Source organism: Rattus norvegicus, chromosome 15, assembly GCF_036323735.1.
Source record: "Rattus norvegicus strain BN/NHsdMcwi chromosome 15, GRCr8, whole genome shotgun sequence".
Lineage (NCBI taxonomy): Eukaryota > Metazoa > Chordata > Mammalia > Rodentia > Muridae > Rattus > Rattus norvegicus.
In genome coordinates, this window is record NC_086033.1 from 69,297,674 (window position 1) to 69,318,734 (window position 21,061).

Genomic DNA, 21,061 nt, shown 5'->3' on the forward strand with positions numbered 1-21,061 from the left:
CTCCTGTAGTAGCAGAGAACAAATAGACTCACAGCAGGACAAAGAATCAGGAAGAGACCCTGGAACACACATCATATATGCCAGGACCCGTCCAACGCCTTCCCTCAGGGCTTAGGGAATGATGCAGAAGACAGAAAGTGTGGCAAAGCCAGAGAAGATGGAGGATGCCAAGGAAACGATGCCTTTTAAACACAGCAGGACTGATGGACATAGAAACTCAAAGGCTGCAGCAGCTCTACGCACACAGGACTTCATGGATATGAGCCAGATGGGGTCACCAGGCTCAGAAGGCAAAGGCATCGAATTCCCAACCCAGACACCATCGCCAACTAACAACTGTTTGCACGGAAGAACTAAATTTTCCAATGGAGTCTCACTGGGGATACAAACCACAAGGACAAGTCCTGTCCCCTGAAGTAGATGGGCAACACAAAAGGAACTCAGTGGCACTTCTGGAAGTTCTTTGTCTCATAAAATTTTGCCAGGAGTTTTGTTCTTTGCTTGGTTGGTTGGTTTTTTTAATCCTTATGTGGAGGTTGTAGAGGTCTGTCTTGTGAAGGAAAAGGTATTATGGAGAGCGAGGCACCAACAGGCTCCTGCAACTCCTTCAACAGTTTTTTGTTTGTTTGTTTGTTTGTTTGTTTGTTTGTTTGTTTTTCCCGGAGCTGAGGACCGAACCCAGGGCCTTGTGCTTGCTAGGCAAGCGCTGTACCACTGACCTAAATCCCCAACCCCTTCAACAGTTTTGATCTGCCATACAGATCTAAGATGGCTCCTGGAACACAGGCAAGACACAAAAAGGAACCAAGGCCAGGGTGATGACTGCTTCCCTGTCTTCCTGGCAGTCCTAACAGGGAAATGACTGCTCCTCCTCACCCCACCCTCCCACCCCCGAGTTACATAAGTAAGCAGGGCTTTCATTGGGGCACAATGATGGTGTGGAGAGATATGATTGGCCGAGGATTTAGGGGCTTGGGATTGGCTCAAACACTGTATATATACTTATACATCCTGATGGTGATCTCCAGAGTTGGATTTCCCAGGATTCATAACTTGAATCCATGGCCATTCACCCCTTTCTGCATCCTAGGCTCTGTTCCTATAACTTCTGTTTATTTTATGGTTTCTGCTTCTATGTTTTTATGGGATTATTACATGGGTGAAAGTCTATGTTTCTGAGTTTATATGTGTCTCTTGTGCTTTTCCCCTATTGGTTCTTTTTCTTCGTTGTTTTGTCCTCGTTTGTTAGTTAGCTCTGGTTTAGCTTGTTTTATTTTTCTCGTTTTTTAGACATTTGTTTTCTAAGGACAAAGAGAAAGGGTATGCATTTAGATAAAAGGGGATCTGTGAGAAGTTGAGGGAGGGAAAACTGCAATCAGAATATATTGTATAGAAAATCTATTTTCAATAAAAGAAAAAGAGAAAAATAAATAAAATTTTCTGGACATGTGTTCTCAACCTTCCTAAGTTCCAACTCTTTAATACAGTTTCTTATGTTGTGGACCCAACATAAAATTATTTCCATTGCTCCTTCATAACTGTAATTTATTTACTGTTATGAATCATGATATAAGTATCTGATATGGAAGATATCTAATATTCAACACCTATGAAAGGGTCATTCAATCTACAGGTCTAAATGAAGAATGTTTATGTTTACAGTATATGTGAATTATTTATTTAATGACATCATGTCTCTGAAACTTTTCAAATCATTAAGCAATGTCATCGAGCAGCAGGACTCTTTTGTGGAACTATCTTCTCTCTTTCACTCATGCAATCACATTAAGTCACTCTGTATAAACAGGTATTAGACAGTCTTCATTGTCTTTAGTATAAGGTCATACTTACTTCCTATAAGGAAAAAATGAGGTCACAACAAGGGAAATTCTAATTTTAAATTACTCAAAGGGATAATGTAATACGAATATATGCAAAGTATACTTTGTGAAAGATCCACAGAAACTTCATAACGACAGAAGGATATGGGATGTGGCAGCACTGCGCACGTGACAAACTAACAAATTTCATACCTTAAACTTAGAAGGTCAGCTTTAATCCTGTATAATATCCAGATCCAATTTACATCCTCTGTCAGCATAATACATCACTGATGCTGAATATAATTACAGCTGATTTCAAGCTTTCATTTTCCCCTACCCTGAGCAAGGTGACTAGATACTTGAAATGAACTGCTCTGAGGGGACATGGAAAGCAATTAGCATGCCCTATAGGGCAAAACACTTAAATATCCACATCCTATTCGATGTCCAGGTCACATAAAATTACAGTAAATTAGAAAAGAAACACCCTTCTCCAAAGAAGATCAGAAAATAAATAATGACTGGTTGTAAAAACATACCAAACTTCAAAATGCAACTGTTATTATTTGAGTCAACTTTCTGGAAAAAAAAGGACACGTTAAAAATAATCCCTTATTCCTACATCCCACATTAAATGAGACGCAAAAGAAACAAGCAGAAGTCCATTCTCACTGTGGCTTTATAACAGATTCAAATCTGTGACATATCTGGGGGAATATTACAACTCAAAGAAAAAGGAAGCAGGTGAAAAGCAATGCTGAGGTATACACCTCCAACTGAACACACAGACCTGCTGAGAACACACTGTGCACATCTGATGAAAACCAATCCCACAACTCCAAGAAGCACCAGAACAATAATGTTCCCATTAGTAGAGTAACTCAGAGCAAGTAGGCTTCTAGCTAGCAAATGAAGGATCATCATTAGTCCCTGAAAAGACTAAATTATGCACCATCAACTTGAATCTATTTTACATTACAGACCCGCCATCCTCTTTACAGTCTTACATCTATGACAATACAGCCCACATCCATGTCAGGACGGCCCAACATGAGTCAGATCCGTCCTGATTAAATCCAAAATCTGCCGTTAATTCTACAAACGTATGGCCTCTTTCGTATCTTCAGTCGTAAACCAGCCTGTCCACAGAACCGTCTACCATGTAAGACACAAATCACTTCCATCTGTCAAGGGCCCTCTACATTTCCTTCCTTAACCCCTTATTAATTTAAACCCACATCCATTCCTGTCAGTGCCCACTTCTATTAGGCAATTTCACTCCAAAACCATCAGCCTCTTTTAACCCCATGCGTTACTCAATATTCCCTCTGGCTTTTTCCAACCAAATCACCAACTGCTCTTCTCAAAGGCCACCACTCCACTGTCAGCATGGGCACTGTTATGCCCCACGTCACGCTGCTTCCTTCTGAAATACTCTCCTTCAGTTCAAAGTATCGGGCTTTTGCATTCTCATCCTTCCACACTGGCTATACCTCATCTGTTATTCTGGCAATTCTTGCTGTACTAAACTGTTTCTTTCTGGAAGCTTCTGAATCTGGAATCCTTGTAGCTTTTATCTTTGCTCTGTCACCTTGTGCATGTTACCTGAAGGGAGATGTCATCCATTAAAGCAGTGTCTTAATTAACAATTTCCATTACAAAAACCAACACTACTGTCTACCCATTTGTTCAAGGCAGAAAGCTTGGTACCACTCTTCCCCCCCCCGCCCCCATGAAGCTGAGGACCTAACCCAGGGTCTTGCGCTTGCTAGGCAAGCGCTCTATCACTGAGCTAAATCCCCAACCCCTTGGTACCACTCTTGAGTCCTCCTTCTCACACATAATCTGTATCAGTTCCCCAGTATGTGCCACAGTTTCTAGCTCCCAATAGTCCTACCCACTCCTTTGTCATCCACATTTCTACAACCTTCCTCCAAGCTACCCTTAGCATTCCTATAACTAGTGTGTCATATCGCTGGTCCTTCCTTTCTGTACAAGAGAAAGTGAGGAAAGGTGGCTAGTGCGATTACACTGGTAAAGGATCCTAGAAGCTTGCACATGCTAGGCAAATACTCTACAGCACTGAGCTACATCTCCAGTTACCAAGAAGTAGAAGTGTTCCTTGAAAAAGATGACTATCAGAACTCTAAATTTTTCAATCCCTGCTTTTAATGGTGGTTTTTAAATGTTTTAACCTACCTTCTAGTCCACCACCCACCAGAGGTAGTAAAAAAGAAAGGATACAGGGGAAGTGGACCTGTTTAGAAAGGCTCTTTGGAGCAACTCCCATCTGTGTTGTCTGGAAATCACAGTTCAGGTCACAGGTTAGCAGGCAGAGGCAACTCAAACATTTCAGGGATACACCAGCAGTCCAGTTCAGTAGAGTAAGTATAGCAAACATAAATCAGCAGTGGTGGCACTACCAAGGAGATAGTCAGGCCTCAGTCTCAGCACTCGTCAGCAGAAAGGACACCAGGAGAAATTCATAGCCATGCCTCTCTCAGCAACATGAGACCAACGTGCTGTACATCTAGCTCTATAAGCAAGCCTACCTCAGTCTCAGTCACTGTCCCTCGGGTCCTTTTTTATACTCCTTCCAAACATCATATGTCCTCCAGGGGTCTTGCCTCTCAGCATGTGTCTTGCCTCAGCATGTGAGTATTTCCAGCTAACATCACTCTGCCAATCACCCTGAGTCCACACAGTTGACAAAAAGCTGCAGCACACCACCAGAAGTTTCTTCCTGCCTTTCTCTCTATGGAATCCCAACAAATGGGGCTCAATTATGCAATGTAAGGCAGACTAATGCACATGTGTCATTAGTGAAGAATCTTTCGTCATATGTCCTTTCCTGTGCTTGCTTTAGCAGAACATCCTTTTACCTGTGTCTACTTCAGTGAAACATTCCTTCACAAGTCTGCCTTAGCCTTTCACATGTGTCAATTTCTAGAAAACACTCCTTCACTCCAGCAAAACACCATCCAACACAACTGACTTTCCAAAGAACCTTAAGTTTCCACTTCAGTATTCATCATCTTGAAGATGTTCAATGATTTCAAGTGATTTAGAGGGCGGAAACTCCAATATTTTCTTCGAGACTGAGCAACTGCCTACCTGCAAAAGTCTGTCAGATTCTAACCTCCTCTCCTCACACTGCCCTGCCACACTGTTCAGAGGGTCTTCCAACAGAGCTCCACCCAGTCCAGCATTTGCATTCATTTGCTCTCTTAAACAGCAACAGTTTGTGACCGGCTTGCATCTAAAATGCTCTCAAATTTCTACTCTTGGTTCCTTTATTTTTCTTTGGTAAATTAAGACCCTTTGGTCATTTCTGAAATGCTTTTCCAGATCAAAGGCATTCACATCCTCCCTACCTTTCACTACCATTCACTCCACAGCATCATGATTTCTGTCTCATATCTTCATGCCTTTTGTTTACTGTGTTCATTAGCATAGACATAAGAATACAAACACCATGGGTAGATTAACAAATTCTGCCCTGTATTCTAATAATATGTTAATCTACTATGGATTCCACTTTTTATTAGACAAGAGTTGTGGTATCAGATATTCTTTCGCATAGCTTAGGAATTTCTTTTTACATGAAATCACTGAATGGAAGGCAGAAAAGGCCCTGGTATCTGATCTATTTTTCTTACAGGAGACTGCAGAAGGATGCACTACATATTTGATCTCCTGTTCCACAAAATGAGCAGCGTAGGTTTGTCCATTTCACTTTATTTCATGTATCAATTTCCCTATTCTCATGTTACCATTTAAATCTATTTAACATGGGCTTTGATCTTCTGGGTTCCACATTAAAATTCCAGAATAACATATTTCTCAGATATGCACATTATCATAAGGAGGGCAGCCATGGGGATAAACTCAGGAGTATAAAGGCTCTAAACCACTACACACAGGAAATCAACTGAGAGTATGGATTAGGGCTGAACCCAGAGCTACCATACCTGCTAGGCAAGTAATGTTTTGACCTGAGAGGTAGGGCTAAGTGAGAGATGCTAAAACAGCCCAAGTTCTACATAATACACCTACAAACTGATTGTCTACTGGCCACTGTCTGTCTATGTACCAAAACAACTTAAAAACAGGATGTCTTGTTTAACACTATCTCAACAAGAACAAGATGTCTCCCTCGGCAATCATTCACGAAGTTGAGTTCACAAGTCACCACAAATACAGGAAAATTTTGGATTCAGTCCATTTGCAGATGAGAACACACGCTATGGGAGACAAACCTGGGAGAAATGAAATGATAGCGTGCAGTGGGGGAAGATAACTGAACAACCTAACACTCTACAGACCATTCTCCAGTGCAGGATGTTCTCACACCCCTTGCAAGTGTACTTTCCCTTTAAAACCTCTTTGCTACTCCTTCCCTTGTATTTTGTCAAATTCTTCCTAATGAAAGTGCGAATCTGATAATGGTATCACAGAGCCACATCCCGAACACAGAGAAACAAGCTTTCAATTGTTAAAACTGTATTGTCCAGCAGGGTTACCAAAGGTGGCAACTTCAATTTCATATTCAATTGCTCAGTCAACCTGGCACATATTAAGTACTCATAAGCCACATTTGATGAGGGGCTCAGTACTCAACAGCATAAACAAACTTCAATTCCATTGTTTTATAAGGTTCTGCTGGGCCAAGGTCTGATTCATCCCTAGTCCTACCAAGTACGCAGGACATGTCAGTTACTTTAAGACTCATTTGGGTATTTTGTTGTAGTTATTGTTGTTTTTACTGTCACTCCTATAAATCTTAACAATAACAATAGATAGCACCTGTTTGTTTTCAACATACATTGTCCAAGTAATATAAGAAAGTACAAACCCGTGGCCAATACAGATACTTAAATGGAATTTTCACATTTATAGTGTTTTCTGAATTGAACACTAAAATTCCCTCCTATTGTCAACATTCTGCTCTCCTCGGTAAGGCTTCTTCTGATGTAAGACAAATGTTTTCATTAAGTCCTTTACACACCATAACTAGCAATTCACTAAACGCAGTAGAAAGCTCAAACAATTAGCCTGAAAACAATTATGCCAAGTCTCTGTGTTTAAGACAGTAGGGACTCTAGTGCTTGAAGTCTGTTATCTTTTGTTACTGTTTCTTTAACAGTAAGCTATCTTTAGTTTTAATTTACAGGTTCTGCTTAATTATGTGTAACTAACAACCTAAAATATTCATTGTTCAAGCCCAGTCATCTATAACCCAACCACACCATAGCACCCACTACTCAAATGCCCAATAACCACATCCGGAAGTAGCTACTTCATCTCACAGTGTGGATACACCATGCCTATCAATCAATGCAGAAGGTCTACGTAGTACTGACATAAAGATGGAGGCTTTGAACTCTGTTATGTTGTCACTGACTCTGTATTAATGGTATTTTTCGTTATAGAAGTCTGTCTTGGTCATCGAAACAGCAATTATATTTTGTATTAACAGACTGGGAAGGAGATACAAGTATACCTATGTGTTGGTTCTTACAATACACTAGGAAAACCTTAGAATTCTAGGAGCTTTCGGGTCAAGTATAAATTGAGCTGAATGACTCTACAGAATATGCATACATATTTATTAAAAGAACTGCAGAATTTCCAGTGTCTCTACTTTGATTGTCAAGTTTGCATTCAAAGTCAGCCCTTTTAAGGCACAGGTAATGTTAGTTCAGAGACCAAGTATTTAAAACACATTTTGCTATGCCTATGAAGTCAGAATAAAGCTGCTGTATGATGATAAACAAAGAGGAAGCCTCCTCGTGGGGAGAAAGTTCGGTCCTCTTGGGTCTCAAACTTAGCCTACCAAGGGAGCAAACGAATCAACATTCCCTCGGGAAACATGGGGTGGGAAGGAGTTCAACATGGGGTTCCCTGCCAGAACATTTGTCATTAATATTGACTCATTGAAATCACTTTTAGAAAGACTTCAAAACTGTCTGAAAGTAAAAGATATCGTCAACAAATATTCCTATAAGCAATAATGTATGCTATAAAAATTATGAAGTCTGAGCATTAATTAAGCCATAAATAATAAAAGACATATTTTAAGATGCATGGCACTATCTAAAGAAAGAGGCAAACATAAATATTAACACCATACATTACAGTTTTTTACTCATTATAAAACAATTCTTTAAAATGCTTTTAAGAAGTAAAAGTAGGCACGTCTCTCTGAGGAACATACTACTCAAGAAAAAAAAAATGAATCGCACTAACATTTTTAACCACATAAGGGGATGTTTGTATGACTGTTAGGATATTAATTCCTGGCTCTCAGCAGCCATCCTGAGGGCATCAAAGGACTGTACTATACCCCTGCCTGGCTGGCAAGCCTCCGTTCTCCTTTTGTGACCCTTCAGAATTGATAGAAAGCTCACTCAATCTTTATTCCTCAGAAAGGACGTCTTGTCAAAGGAACCTCCCAAACCACCTTTCTATTCAAGGCCCTCTTGATATCGATGGCCAATTACCCTCAGGGGTTTTCAAACAGTCCTTAGAACATTATTTGTTAACATTCTTTCACAGAATATTGTCATACTAGGTGCTGAGGTGGGATAAACACAGAAACTGTGTAAATGGAGTCAGGGGACATACATAAGAGCTAAGTTCTCTAGACAGTGCTGTCTAGTAGAATTCTCATCATAACAGAAATGGCCTCTTCGTACAGTCTGGTACAGCATCCATTATTCACATGTGGCTCCTGAGCAATTAAAAAGGTGGCACTTTCTAATTCGATGTTAATTAATTAAATAGAAAGAACCACTGTGACTAGCAGCTATTGTGCTAAGCAAGAGAAGGAAGCAGTCTGAGCTCTGCCAGATAGACACAGAAAAAGCACAAGAGCATGCGTCACCAAGGGAACTTCTAGTACGCCATCTCAGAAGTGATCCTTACAGACGCTTCCATAAACGTGGGTCTGTTCTTCCCATGCTTTTATCATTAGTATTTTTAAATATGCATCTATCTTCATTCAAAATTTTAAAACATAACACTAAAAGAAAAGCCACCTGGGGCATATTGGCATATTTTTAATAAGGAGGGAATACAGAGTAACATAAAAAAGCATTTATGCTACTAATTCCACAGCATGACCATAAGAAAAAAAAAGAAATACACACACAGAAAGCAATACCATCTTACTACTGTGAGTGTTCCTAACAAGTTATAGGCCAAAAGAAGTTGTCACTTTCCTAATGCATCATTGAGAGAAATTAGGACTTAGTGGGTATATAGTTTAAAATTTCACATTCATTACTATTTTCTAGTCTGAAACATGTTCTCAACAGCCCCACCCCCAACACTCACTAAAATACAACTTGAAATTCCTACCTACATTGTTAAAAACATGTTTCCTTACATTGTAACAACTGCAAGTCAACTAAGGTGGGACACCCGGATTCCAGCACTGATTCTAGTTCAAGACCAGTTTAGACAACAAGGTGAGACTTTGTCTCAATTATAATAAACACCATGATGGTGGTGGTGGTGGTGGTGCTGCTGATGTCCACCATTTAAAGGGAGAACTAAATACAGAGAGAAAAAGAGGAAAGTAAGCCTCAAGACTCTTTTACTCCACTGATCATGTATAAAGTTCCAGAAATCTAACATCTTCTATGAGACAACTGTGATTTAGAATGCAGCATCAAGCCCAAACAGACTGGGAAATACTGGAGTCTCAAAGACACACACCTTCAGTAAAGTGGTCATCTATCAGCCCAATAAAGACTGCAATAAAACTGGTTCTGAGAACTCAGAACAAATAATGAAGTAGAGGGAAAAAATAGCAAGTATAAATGACAGGATTAGAAAAGGGGGTGCATACTACTGACTTCCAAATCTTTGTCTTAAAAAGACTTCTTCAGATCATGTTGGTCCCAGCAAGCACAATGCTTGCCACCAGCTTTAAACATGCTTTGTGTTGTCCAGCCAAGAATGTTGACAAAATAGACAATGGAGTTGACACTCAATACATGAAATGATAATATGAAATTTGTTTAGGTGAAACATATTTTGCTGCAAAATTCACTGAAATTATTTTGTCAAGATTTATCAAGACAATCAAACCTACCTTTTAAATACCCTAAGAAAATGTCTGCAAAAATGAAAAAACATCTCTTACAAAACTGGAAAAGCAAAATGTATATACAAAAAAATACTAAGATCAAAAAACAATGACTTCGTTACACTGAGCTTCATCAGAGATTTTTGCCCTTGACAGCTGCATCAAAATTAGAAAATGAATACATATCCTATAGCTAATCTGACATATGCATAAGTGGGTAAGAACTATAAATGCTTGAAATCAATCATAATGATCTTAGTGTCTACCTGTTTTTGCTTTTACCCAACGTATTCAATCACTCAAACAGAACTATTGGCTTTGTCAAGATGCACTGAAAGTTATATTTGGTAATTTGAAAAAAAATTAATCTTTTTACCAGTGTTCAAAACTAGCTACAAACTGTCACAAAGATTATTGAATAATCAATGAATTTCCTCAAACAGAAGAGCTTTACAGACTTCACATCATATCTTCATAGGAATGAGACAAAGGAGCTGATCTGTAATACCTGATTTTCATCCCCCAGCCGTCTTTAGGCCACTGTCTAACAAACACATAAAACTGAAATATAACAAAGATTGTGTTGTTACTGTTTATCCCTACTCACTTCCATGTCTTAAAACCTGGGCTTTTGTGTGAAATATTTTTGCCATCAGAGACTTTCTCCTCTTATAGCCAAACCTAAAAATGTCCAAAAAAGTACTTATCACAAAGAATATCCAAGAAGTTATTCTTCATACCATCTGCACCGTTCCATAGCAGCTTTCCAAATCTTTATTTGTGTATTATGAACATACACATACACACATACATTCTATCCAAAAACAACTGCTCCTTACGTAACAAGCCAACATCCTTCTCAGATGCATTTTCGAACTCCGACTACTCAAATGTTTACTGACAACTCCTTGGGTTTGTTCAAGAATATTCTGGTAAAGACAGTGACTTAATTCAGAGTTAGCATAAAATCTCTATGAAAACTGAATTCTGTCCTTTAATCTAGCAAAATTTTAAATGGGGTCAGTTTGTCACCATTACTTTGCCTTGTAAATTTTTAAGATAATATTTCTTAAATCAAAATTTCTCAAAGACAACAAAATGTTGCCTAATCTTTAACATGCAAAACTGATCCACAGAAAAAGATATGGTATGGATGTCACATAAAAGACATCCAGCTATGCCCAAAAGCTCGGATTACCCAAGAAACAATTCACAAGACCATATGAAGTTCAAAAAGAAGGAATACCAAAATGTGGATGCTTCAGTCCTTCTTAAAAGGGGGAACAAAATACGCACGGGAGGAAATACAGGGACAAAGAATGGAGCACAGACTGCCCTACCTGGGGATCCATCCCATATGCAGCCACAAAACCCAGTCACTATTGCTGATGCCAAGAAGTGCTTGCTGACAGGAGCCTGATATGGATGTCTCTTGGGAGGCTCTGCCAGAGCCTTACTGATACAGATGAGGATGCTTACAGCCAACCACTGAACTGAGAATGTGGTCTCCAATGGGGGAGTTAGAGAAAGGACTGAAGGAACTGAGGAGGGGGTTGCATCCCCATGAGAAGAACAATGTCAACCAACCAGAACCCCAGAGCTCCCAGGGACTAAATCATCAATCAAAGAGTACACATGGAGGGACCCATGGCTCCAGTCACATTATAGCAGAGGATGGCATTGTCCAGCATCAATAGGAGGAGAAGCCCTTGGTCCTGTGAAGGTTCGTTTCCCCAGTGTAGGAAAATGCCAGCGTGTGGAGGTGGAAGTGGGTGGATGGGAGCGGGAGCACCTTCACAGAAGCAGGGGAGAGGAGGGAAGGGAGATGGGGAAAGAGCATAACATTTGAAATGTAAATACATAAAACATCCAAGACAAAAACAAAGACACCTATCTAAGTGTGGATTTCTGGAAAACTTTGTTGTTTTATTTTTGTTTGATTGTTGGTTGGTTAGTTGGTTGGTTGGCTGGTTGGCTGGTAAGCTTAAAATTCTAACTTGATTGTAATATCTTTGTATTTGGGAAATACAGAACATTAATCTATAGCACCTATACAAGACACCATTTTCAAAAGAGGGAAATAATGAACAAGTGGTAAGCCTAGCTATGTCAATAAGAATCAGCATGCATTTTAACAATATGAAAGTAAAACTTACTCATACTAAATTAATATATTTTTATTATGATATTCTTTCAGAAAACAGATCTTTAAGAATTCTATAATCTATTTTAAATCTATCAGTTATATTTTCCTTACTGAGACCTTTTCTTCATGAATATACTTTATATTTTTTCTAATAATTTTTTTATTTGAGACTATAATATTACTGCACAATTTCTTCTTTCCCTTTCATCCCCACTCACACTCTCCCATGACCAATCGCCTTGCTCTCTTTCAAATTCAAGGCTTTGTTCATGGCTTCTTCTGTTACATACAAGAGTGAGAGTGTGTGTGTGTGTGTGTGTGTGTGTGTGTGTGTGTGTGTGTATGTGTGTGTGTCTGTGTGTCTGCGTGTCTGTGTGTCTGTGTGTCTATGTGTCTGTGTGTCTGTGTGTGTGTGTGTGTGTTCCTAAACACATAACTCAACCTGCTTAGTCTGTGTGTTACTTGTATACATATTTTTCAGTAGTGACCATTTGGTATTGGGTTTTTACCTTGAGAAACTGTTAGTATACACTAGCCATTTGAATTTGGACTAAATAAAAATGGCATTCTGTTCAATTAAGTAACATGCTACAGTGACATCCAGAGATGACTTACCTCACTGGATTACTGGTCAATGATACTCGGAGTGACTCCAGATATGTGAAAAGTCTCTCGCCTGTGTAACCCATTTTCAGCTCATGGATGAATTCCTGAGGCGAGATCTGTCGGCTACTTCTAAGACTTCCCTGTAAAACAAATCAAAAGAAAGTTTTGAACTCATGTTCCATGAAGATTATCTATAAAATATGAAAATCATCACATCTTTCCTAGTAACAGCAAGATACAACTAATAAAAGTACTATTTTGAGGTGATAAAATTCATAATTTTATTCACAAATGATATTAAAAAGAACACTGAATATTTTGAAATTGAAAATATTTGGGGTTTTTTTCAAATGTAACATGCCATGCAAATGTATTAAGTTCGTACTATTAGAAACATAATAAAGTAATATTTAGGCATATTCAACTATTGAAACTCAATACAATTACTTTCATTCTCAAGACTTCATATACTTTTAAATATCATTTGTGAATCCCAAGACATCCTCTGACCAACAATTCAATAGGAGGTACTCAAACCTGCTTTTAAATTTGGCATATCTATAGTTTCTGCGATAAGTATAAAGCCCTGTGCAGGGTGACCCCAATGAGATTTTTTTGTTGAGAAGGCTAGCGCTCCTTTGGGTATAATCCCCAGAATGATCAAACACACACACACACACACACACACACACACACACACACACACACACACACGCGCGCGCGCGCGCGCGCACATACACACTGTACTATAAATAGGAAGTACATTACTATTTATATGTACATGAGAACAATAAGGAAATGGGAGAAACAAGCACAGTATGAGACATACAATTTTCACTACTGTGATCAATGAAAGCCCCACAGGCAGGATTTCAAAGGCCTCTGCCATGCCCAGTGCAATTAAAGTCTAAGGAAACAAAAGAGCTGCCACTGGGGCAGAAAACTTACAGGCTACTCAAGTAGCTTGGAAACAGTATGGACATTCAAGGTAAGATCAGCAGCAGAGACCTGCTGTTCAGGACTGAACGGATCCCCGATGGAAAATGAGGAAGACATCAATGTAACAATAAGGAAAACTCTTGAGATTAGATGTACAAAGAAAAGAAGTTAAGCACATTTAAACACAGGTTAAAAATCTAGTACTTCTTTTGTCTGCTTCTTTTGCTTTTTAATTTGCCAAAACTTTATGCAATACTACATAACTAACAATGAAAATCAAATTACTTTTAGGGAAACTATTTTTACTCATCATGATATCAAAGTGGTTATTAGAAAATACACTAGGGAATATACACTCCTAAGAATAACACATATTCACTATAATTCACTATACTATACACTATGATAGTCACTATCTACTCACTCTAACTGTATCTAATATCTCTGGCAGTTATTCTCAAATAGACTAAAAGGCTCATTTTCTCATTTACGTATCAGTTCTAAAGATGACTGGTATAACAAAGTGAAGTGTTGGATAGATCATCTCTGTAGGGAAGTCATTAAAGACAATGGTGCTGGTAGTTACAGGAAGAAAAATCAATGAGCTAAAAAGCCAAATCTCCTAGAAATAAGGAAGACCATTAGTAAATGCTCACATCTCTATGTGACGCACCCTAGTATGGCAGCCGCTCATTCTGACTAATTCACAAGTCCTTTGCAAAATGTCTGCACTCAGTGAATGAATGTGGTTACAATAAAATGCAAATAAAACAACTGAAATAAGTACAGAAAAGGAAATCAGTCACACAGAAAATATCCGCATTACATACAACAGATAGTCAAACAAATGCTTATTTAGAAACACTTCAGATTAAGCACAGGAAATAAACCAACTAATTGAGAAATTAATTAAAAAATAACTTCCCTACCAAAATAAAAATAAAGTATAAAGGAAATAAAACTGAGAGGGGGAAAAATGTGTGAAGGAAGAGACAGTCTCCTTCTCAACCCAGGTCTCCAGTTCCTTTCATTTCACCTAACTTCAAAGGAAGCAGAGGGCAGAGGGAGATGGGAAGGATGCTTGCCGCTGCATATCTTGAAATCCATTAGCCAGAAAGATGAAAATACTTGAAAAGCTTTATCCCCTGTGGTATCAAAACACATTAGTGAGATAAGGATGTCTGCCTGACATCACAAAAATTAGAAGGATATTTATCCCACATAATTTCTAAATCTTTTTTAATCCCTTGGTGAAATTTATTCTAAATGCACCAAATGCAAGATGGAGAGACGTACAGAGCTTATGCTGCCCAGATTCTTTCCTAAGGATATCCAAGGGCACAAAAGGTAATGAGCACGCCTGTCTTTATACTCCTACCCTAGCTATTTGTCTAACCCAAGCAGTCTCCTTCTTGCTAAGTGACTATTAAAGGTAATAGTGGCCATTTCCTTTGACCTGTCTTGAGCAGATTCTTTTGTTCCTGCATGAGGACCTCCCTCCTTTCATCTCAGCTTAGCTAAAAGGTAAATTGACTGGCCTAGATCATTTCTTTGTACAGTAAGTCAGAATCCCATGTCTGACAAATAGACATGAACAGTTACCAGTGGAGAGTAGTGATGGAGTGGCCTGCTCACCTCTGTCAAACAATTCAATGACTTTTAGACAACTTCCAAGAAGTTATCAATTAATGTTGATTTTATTTTTTAAATTATAAAAAGAAAATACATGGTATAGATATATATACAAACTCTGCAGGGAAATGGTTCCTGGAAATACCAGCAAGGACTCATCGTGGACCTCTCTGTACCTGAGACTGCTCCACATGATGGCTTCTAAAGGGACTGCTTGGATGACCTGAGATGTACCTCCACAATCTTCCCTAAAACATCCCTCAATCCTCAGGAAAATACGCAAAATTCACCACTAAGCATTCTTTACTGTACTTAATACATAAGTCTTTTAACTATACTTAAACCTACAATGGGTTCCAATTTTAAATATAAACATCTGCAATATAAAGCTGCTAATGATAAACAAAATCAAAACTTAGGTGACAAATATAAATAGGCTGACATGAAGTTAGTTACTGGAACAATGCCTTCTCTTTGCCACTTAATATGTAATTTAAAGCAGTAAAAGTAAAAAAAAGAAAAAAAGCAACCACTGGTATCAGTAGAATACCTGTAATGTCTAATTCTTCAGTGTCTTATAGAGGTAAACATATGGATCTACCTCTAGGACTTCATAACTATAAGTTAACTACCTCTGTTTTCCTTCAGTCTTACATTTTCTTAATTCCATATATATATACATATATATATCCCAATACGAAGAATAATTTTAATGAGTTTACATTAATAATTTAAGAAGAGAGCAGAGTCACCACAAGGGTAGTCAGCACATCAGTGCCAAGAGGATAATTACAACCTAACTACTACCATGTATGCTAATATTCAAATGCATTGCAGTAATTCTCTTGAATTTTTAAGTGATTTGGAGCATGTCTAATGTCACTGACAAGCAGAAACACTAAACTATCTGGGCAGCATAAATTACTCACTTCCGGAACATCTACAACTCAAATCAACTTGTAGGACCAATAAAACCTGTTAACCTCATGTGATTTTACACAGATTCAAAACATAAAAAGTACCAGAGACAAGTTCACTGACCACACAAACTAAATTTCTCAAGAATCTCCCTTGTTAAATCAAACATTTAATGAGCACCATTGTATACCAAAGCACGGCCTATAGCTCTGGAAACGTGTTTACCTATATATTTAAAAGGGCACATGTTGGGGCAAGAGGTAGTCCCTCAGTTAAGAGCACATGATGTTCTTGCAGAGAAGTTACCTTAGCCCCAGCATCCATATCAGGTGCTCCCAACCAACTGCAGCTCCAGGACACCCATCATCACCCTCCACTGAACCCCACAGACAGTGTACCCATGGATACTCACCCACACTGATGCACACTCCACATGATTAAAACTAATCCAAATAAATCTTTTTTTTAAAAAAACAGCTAAAAGTTTAGAATTACCAAGTAAAAGGTAAAAAGATTATATAATAATAATAATAATAATAATAATAATAATAGATGACATTTCATTTCGAAATACTCCACCAAGGAAAATGTTAAACCCTAACAAACCAACACTAATATTAGAAAATTCTATATTAATTTGAGACAATTTTTAAAAATTCAACACACTTTATACTTTTATTATCTATCAGTTACAAGATAACCTCCATTGTACTGGTTTTCATACACTGGCCCTCACCTTCAATAACACACTCATTTCTTCCCTGTGTGTCTATTTATTTCTTTGCCTATTTGTGTGCATGTCCTAATGTGTGTGCATGTGTTTGGCTGTTCGCATTTCTGTGGTCAGGTGCACATGAATACACATGCTAAAGTCATTCTCAGCATCGTCCTTCCTTGCTCTCCCTCTTCAACATGACGGAGGGTCCCCTGATGAATGTGAGGCACTGATGCCAGCACTCAACATACAACGTCTACACTGGGGAGACTCAGGCTCCATCTCCTGACTAGTACAGGAACACTGCTGTGTTGCCATGTCTACCTCGCTTTTATGTGGCCATTGGGGATCCAAACTCCAGTTCCTCATCTTCACACACGTATGGGAAATGCCTTACCTGCTTAGCTATCTCCCATGCCACAGCAACTTCTTTACATATATACATATACATACACGCACACGCATACACTCACATGCATACACACACACGAACACACACACACAGCATGTATGTATACAGGAATGAGGAAGAAATGCCAGGCAGAAGTCAGAAGACGAGTGGCAGGACCAAGTTCTCTCCTTTCCTGATGTGAGGTGGGAGGTCATCAGGCAAGAAAGCAGGTGCCCTTAATTGCTAAGGCACCTTGCCATGATTTATTCTTGCTTTTGATTACTGAAGGAACATTTTTAAGTAAATAAGTATATAAAAGGATGTATACTAGTTATCAGAGAAGAAATTATACACAACTGTTCAAATGTGAAAAGAAAAACCCATGGATAAACAAGTTAGCATATAAACATGTTGAAGGGTACAATGAATCTACAATATTAGATTGCAAGTTATCAATATGAATCTCCCTCCCTCCTTCTCTCTCCCATCCCCACTGTGTTCATGCGGGGAGAGTGAGAGGGGGCGGGGGGAGATGAGAGAAGGGAGTGGAGTTAGAGATGCATATAGAAAGGGAAAAAGAAGCAAATACACCCAGGAGGAGTAGAAGGCAGGAAATAATCAAACTCAGAGCTGAAATCAACCAAGTAGAAACAAAAAGGACCATAGAAAGAATCAACAGAACCAAAAGTTGGTTCTTTGAGAAAATCAACAAGATAGATAAACCCTTAGCCAGACTAACGAGAGGACACAGAGAGTGCGTCCAAATTAACAAAATCAGAAATGAAAAGGGAGACATAACTACAGATTCAGAGGAAATTCAAAAAATCATCAGATCTTACTATAAAAACCTATATTCAACAAAACTTGAAAATCTTCAGGAAATGGACAATTTCCTAGACAGATACCAGGTATCGAAGTTAAATCAGGAACAGATAAACCAGTTAAACAACCCCATAACTCCTAAGGAAATAGAAGCAGTCATTAAAGGTCTCCCAACCAAAAAGAGCCCAGGTCCAGACGGGTTTAGTGCAGAATTCTATCAAACCTTCATAGAAGACCTCATACCAATATTATCCAAACTATTCCACAAAATTGAAACAGATGGAGCACTACCGAATTCCTTCTACGAAGCCACAATTACTCTTATACCTAAACCACACAAAGACCCAACAAAGAAAGAGAACTTCAGACCAACTTCCCTTATGAATATCGACGCAAAAATACTCAATAAAATTCTGGCACACCGAATTCAAGAGCACATCAAAACAATCATCCACCATGATCAAGTACGCTTCATCCCAGGCATGCAGGGATGGTTTAATATACGGAAAACCATCAACGTGATCCATCATATAAACAAACTGAAAGAACAGAACCACATGATCATTTCATTAGATGCTGAGAAAGCATTTGACAAAATTCAACACCCCTTCATGATAAAAGTCCTGGAAAGAATAGGAATTCAAGGCCCATACCTAAACATAGTAAAAGCCATATACAGCAAACCAGTTGCTAACATTAAACTAAATGGAGAGAAACTTGAAGCAATCCCACTAAAATCAGGGACTAGACAAGGCTGCCCACTCTCTCACTACTTATTCAATATAGTTCTTGAAGTTCTAGCCAGAGCAATCAGACAACAAAAGGAGATCAAGGGGATACAGATCGGAAAAGAAGAGGTCAAAATATCACTATTTGCAGACGACATGATAGTATATTTAAGTGATCCCAAAAGTTCCACCAGAGAACTACTAAAGCTGATAAACAACTTCAGCAAAGTGGCTGGGTATAAAATTAACTCAAATAAATCAGTTGCCTTCCTCTATACAAAAGAGAAACAAGCCGAGAAAGAAATTAGGGAAACGACACCCTTCATAATAGACCCAAATAATATAAAGTACCTCGGTGTGACTTTAACCAAGCAAGTAAAAGATCTGTACAATAAGAACTTCAAGACACTGAGGAAAGAAATTGAAGAAGACCTCAGAAGATGGAAAGATCTCCCATGCTCATGGATTGGCAGGATTAATATAGTAAAAATGGCCATTTTACCAAAAGCAATCTACAGATTCAATGCAATCCCCATCAAAATACCAATCCAATTCTTCAAAGAGTTAGACAGAACAATTTGCAAATTCATCTGGAATAACAAAAAACCCAGGATAGCTAAAGCTATCCTCAACAATAAGAGGACTTCAGGGGGAATCACTATCCCTGAACTCAAGCAGTATTACAGAGCAATAGTGATAAAAACTGCATGGTATTGGTACAGAGACAGACAGATAGACCAATGGAATAGAATTGAAGACCCAGAAATGAACCCACACACCTATGGTCACTTGATTTTTGACAAAGGAGCCAAAACCATCCAATGGAAAAAAGATAGCATTTTCAGCAAATGGTGCTGGTTCAACTGGAGAGCAACATGTAGAAGAATGCAGATCGATCCATGCTTATCACCCTGTACAAAGCTTAAGTCCAAGTGGATCAAGGACCTCCACATCAAACCAGACACACTCAAACTAATAGAAGAAAAACTAGGGAAGCATCTGGAACACATGGGCACTGGAAAAAATTTCCTGAACAAAACACCAATGGCTTATGCTCTAAGATCAAGAATTGACAAATGGGATCTCATAAAACTGCAAAGCTTCTGTAAGGCAAAGGACACTGTGGTTAGGACAAAACGGCAACCAACAGATTGGGAAAAGATCTTTACCAATCCTACAACAGATAGAGGCCTTATATCCAAAATATACAAAGAACTCAAGAAGTTAGACCGCAGGGAAACAAATAACCCTATTAAAAAATGGGGTTCAGAGCTAAACAAAGAATTCACAGCTGAGGAATGCCGAATGGCTGAGAATCACCTAAAGAAGTGTTCAACATCTTTAGTCATAAGGGAAATGCAAATCAAAACAACCCTGAGATTTCACCTCACACCAGTGCGATTGGCTAAGATCAAAAACTCAGGTGACAGCAGATGCTGGCGAGGATGTGGAGAAAGAGGAACACTCCTCCATTGTTGGTGGGATTGCAGACTGGTAAAACCATTCTGGAAATCAGTCTGGAGGTTCCTCAGAAAATTGGACATTGAACTGCCTGAGGATCCAGCTATACCTCTCTTGGGCATATACCCAAAAGATTCCTCAACATACAAAAGAGACACGTGCTCCACTATGTTCATCGCAGCCTTATTTATAATAGCCAGAAACTGGAAAGAACCCAGATCCCCTTCAACAGAGGAATGGATACAGAAAATGTGGTACATCTACACAATAGAATATTACTCAGCTATCAAAAACAACGAGTTTATGAAATTCGTAGGCAAATGGTTGGAACTGGAAAATATCATCCTGAGTGAGCTAACCCAATCACAGAAAGACACACATGGTATGCACTCATTGATAAGTGGCTATTAGCCCAAATGCTTGAATTACCCTAGATCCCTAGAACAAACGAAACTCAAGACGGATGATCAAAATGTGAATGCTTCACTCCTTCTTTAAATGAGGAAAAAGAATACCCTTGGCAGGGAAGGGAGAGGCAAAGATTAAAACAGAGACTAAAGGAACACCCATTCAGAGCCTGCCCCACATGTGGCCCATACATATACAGCCACCCAATTAGACAAGATGGAGAAGCAAAGAAGTGCAGACCGACAGGAGCCGGATGTAGATCGCTCCTGAGAGACACAGCCAGAATACAGCAAATACAGAGGCGAATGCCAGCAGCAAACCACTGAACTGAGAATAGGTCCCCCGTTGAAGGAATCAGAGAAAGAACTGGAAGAGCT

The 21,061-nt window shown here is 38.8% G+C and overlaps 1 protein-coding gene across 5 annotated transcripts in view; it reads right to left on the minus strand.

The window, feature by feature from the left end:
- Diaph3 (diaphanous-related formin 3) overlaps positions 1–21,061 on the minus strand; it is a 469,632-nt gene that overhangs the window by 345,682 nt on the left and 102,889 nt on the right. For all 5 annotated transcript variants that reach the window (XM_063274163.1, XM_063274159.1, NM_001305172.1 and 2 more), the window contains exon 5: positions 12,680–12,810. In XM_063274163.1, the coding sequence (XP_063130233.1) occupies positions 12,680–12,810 (131 nt within the window). The remainder of the gene's footprint in view (positions 1–12,679; positions 12,811–21,061) is intronic.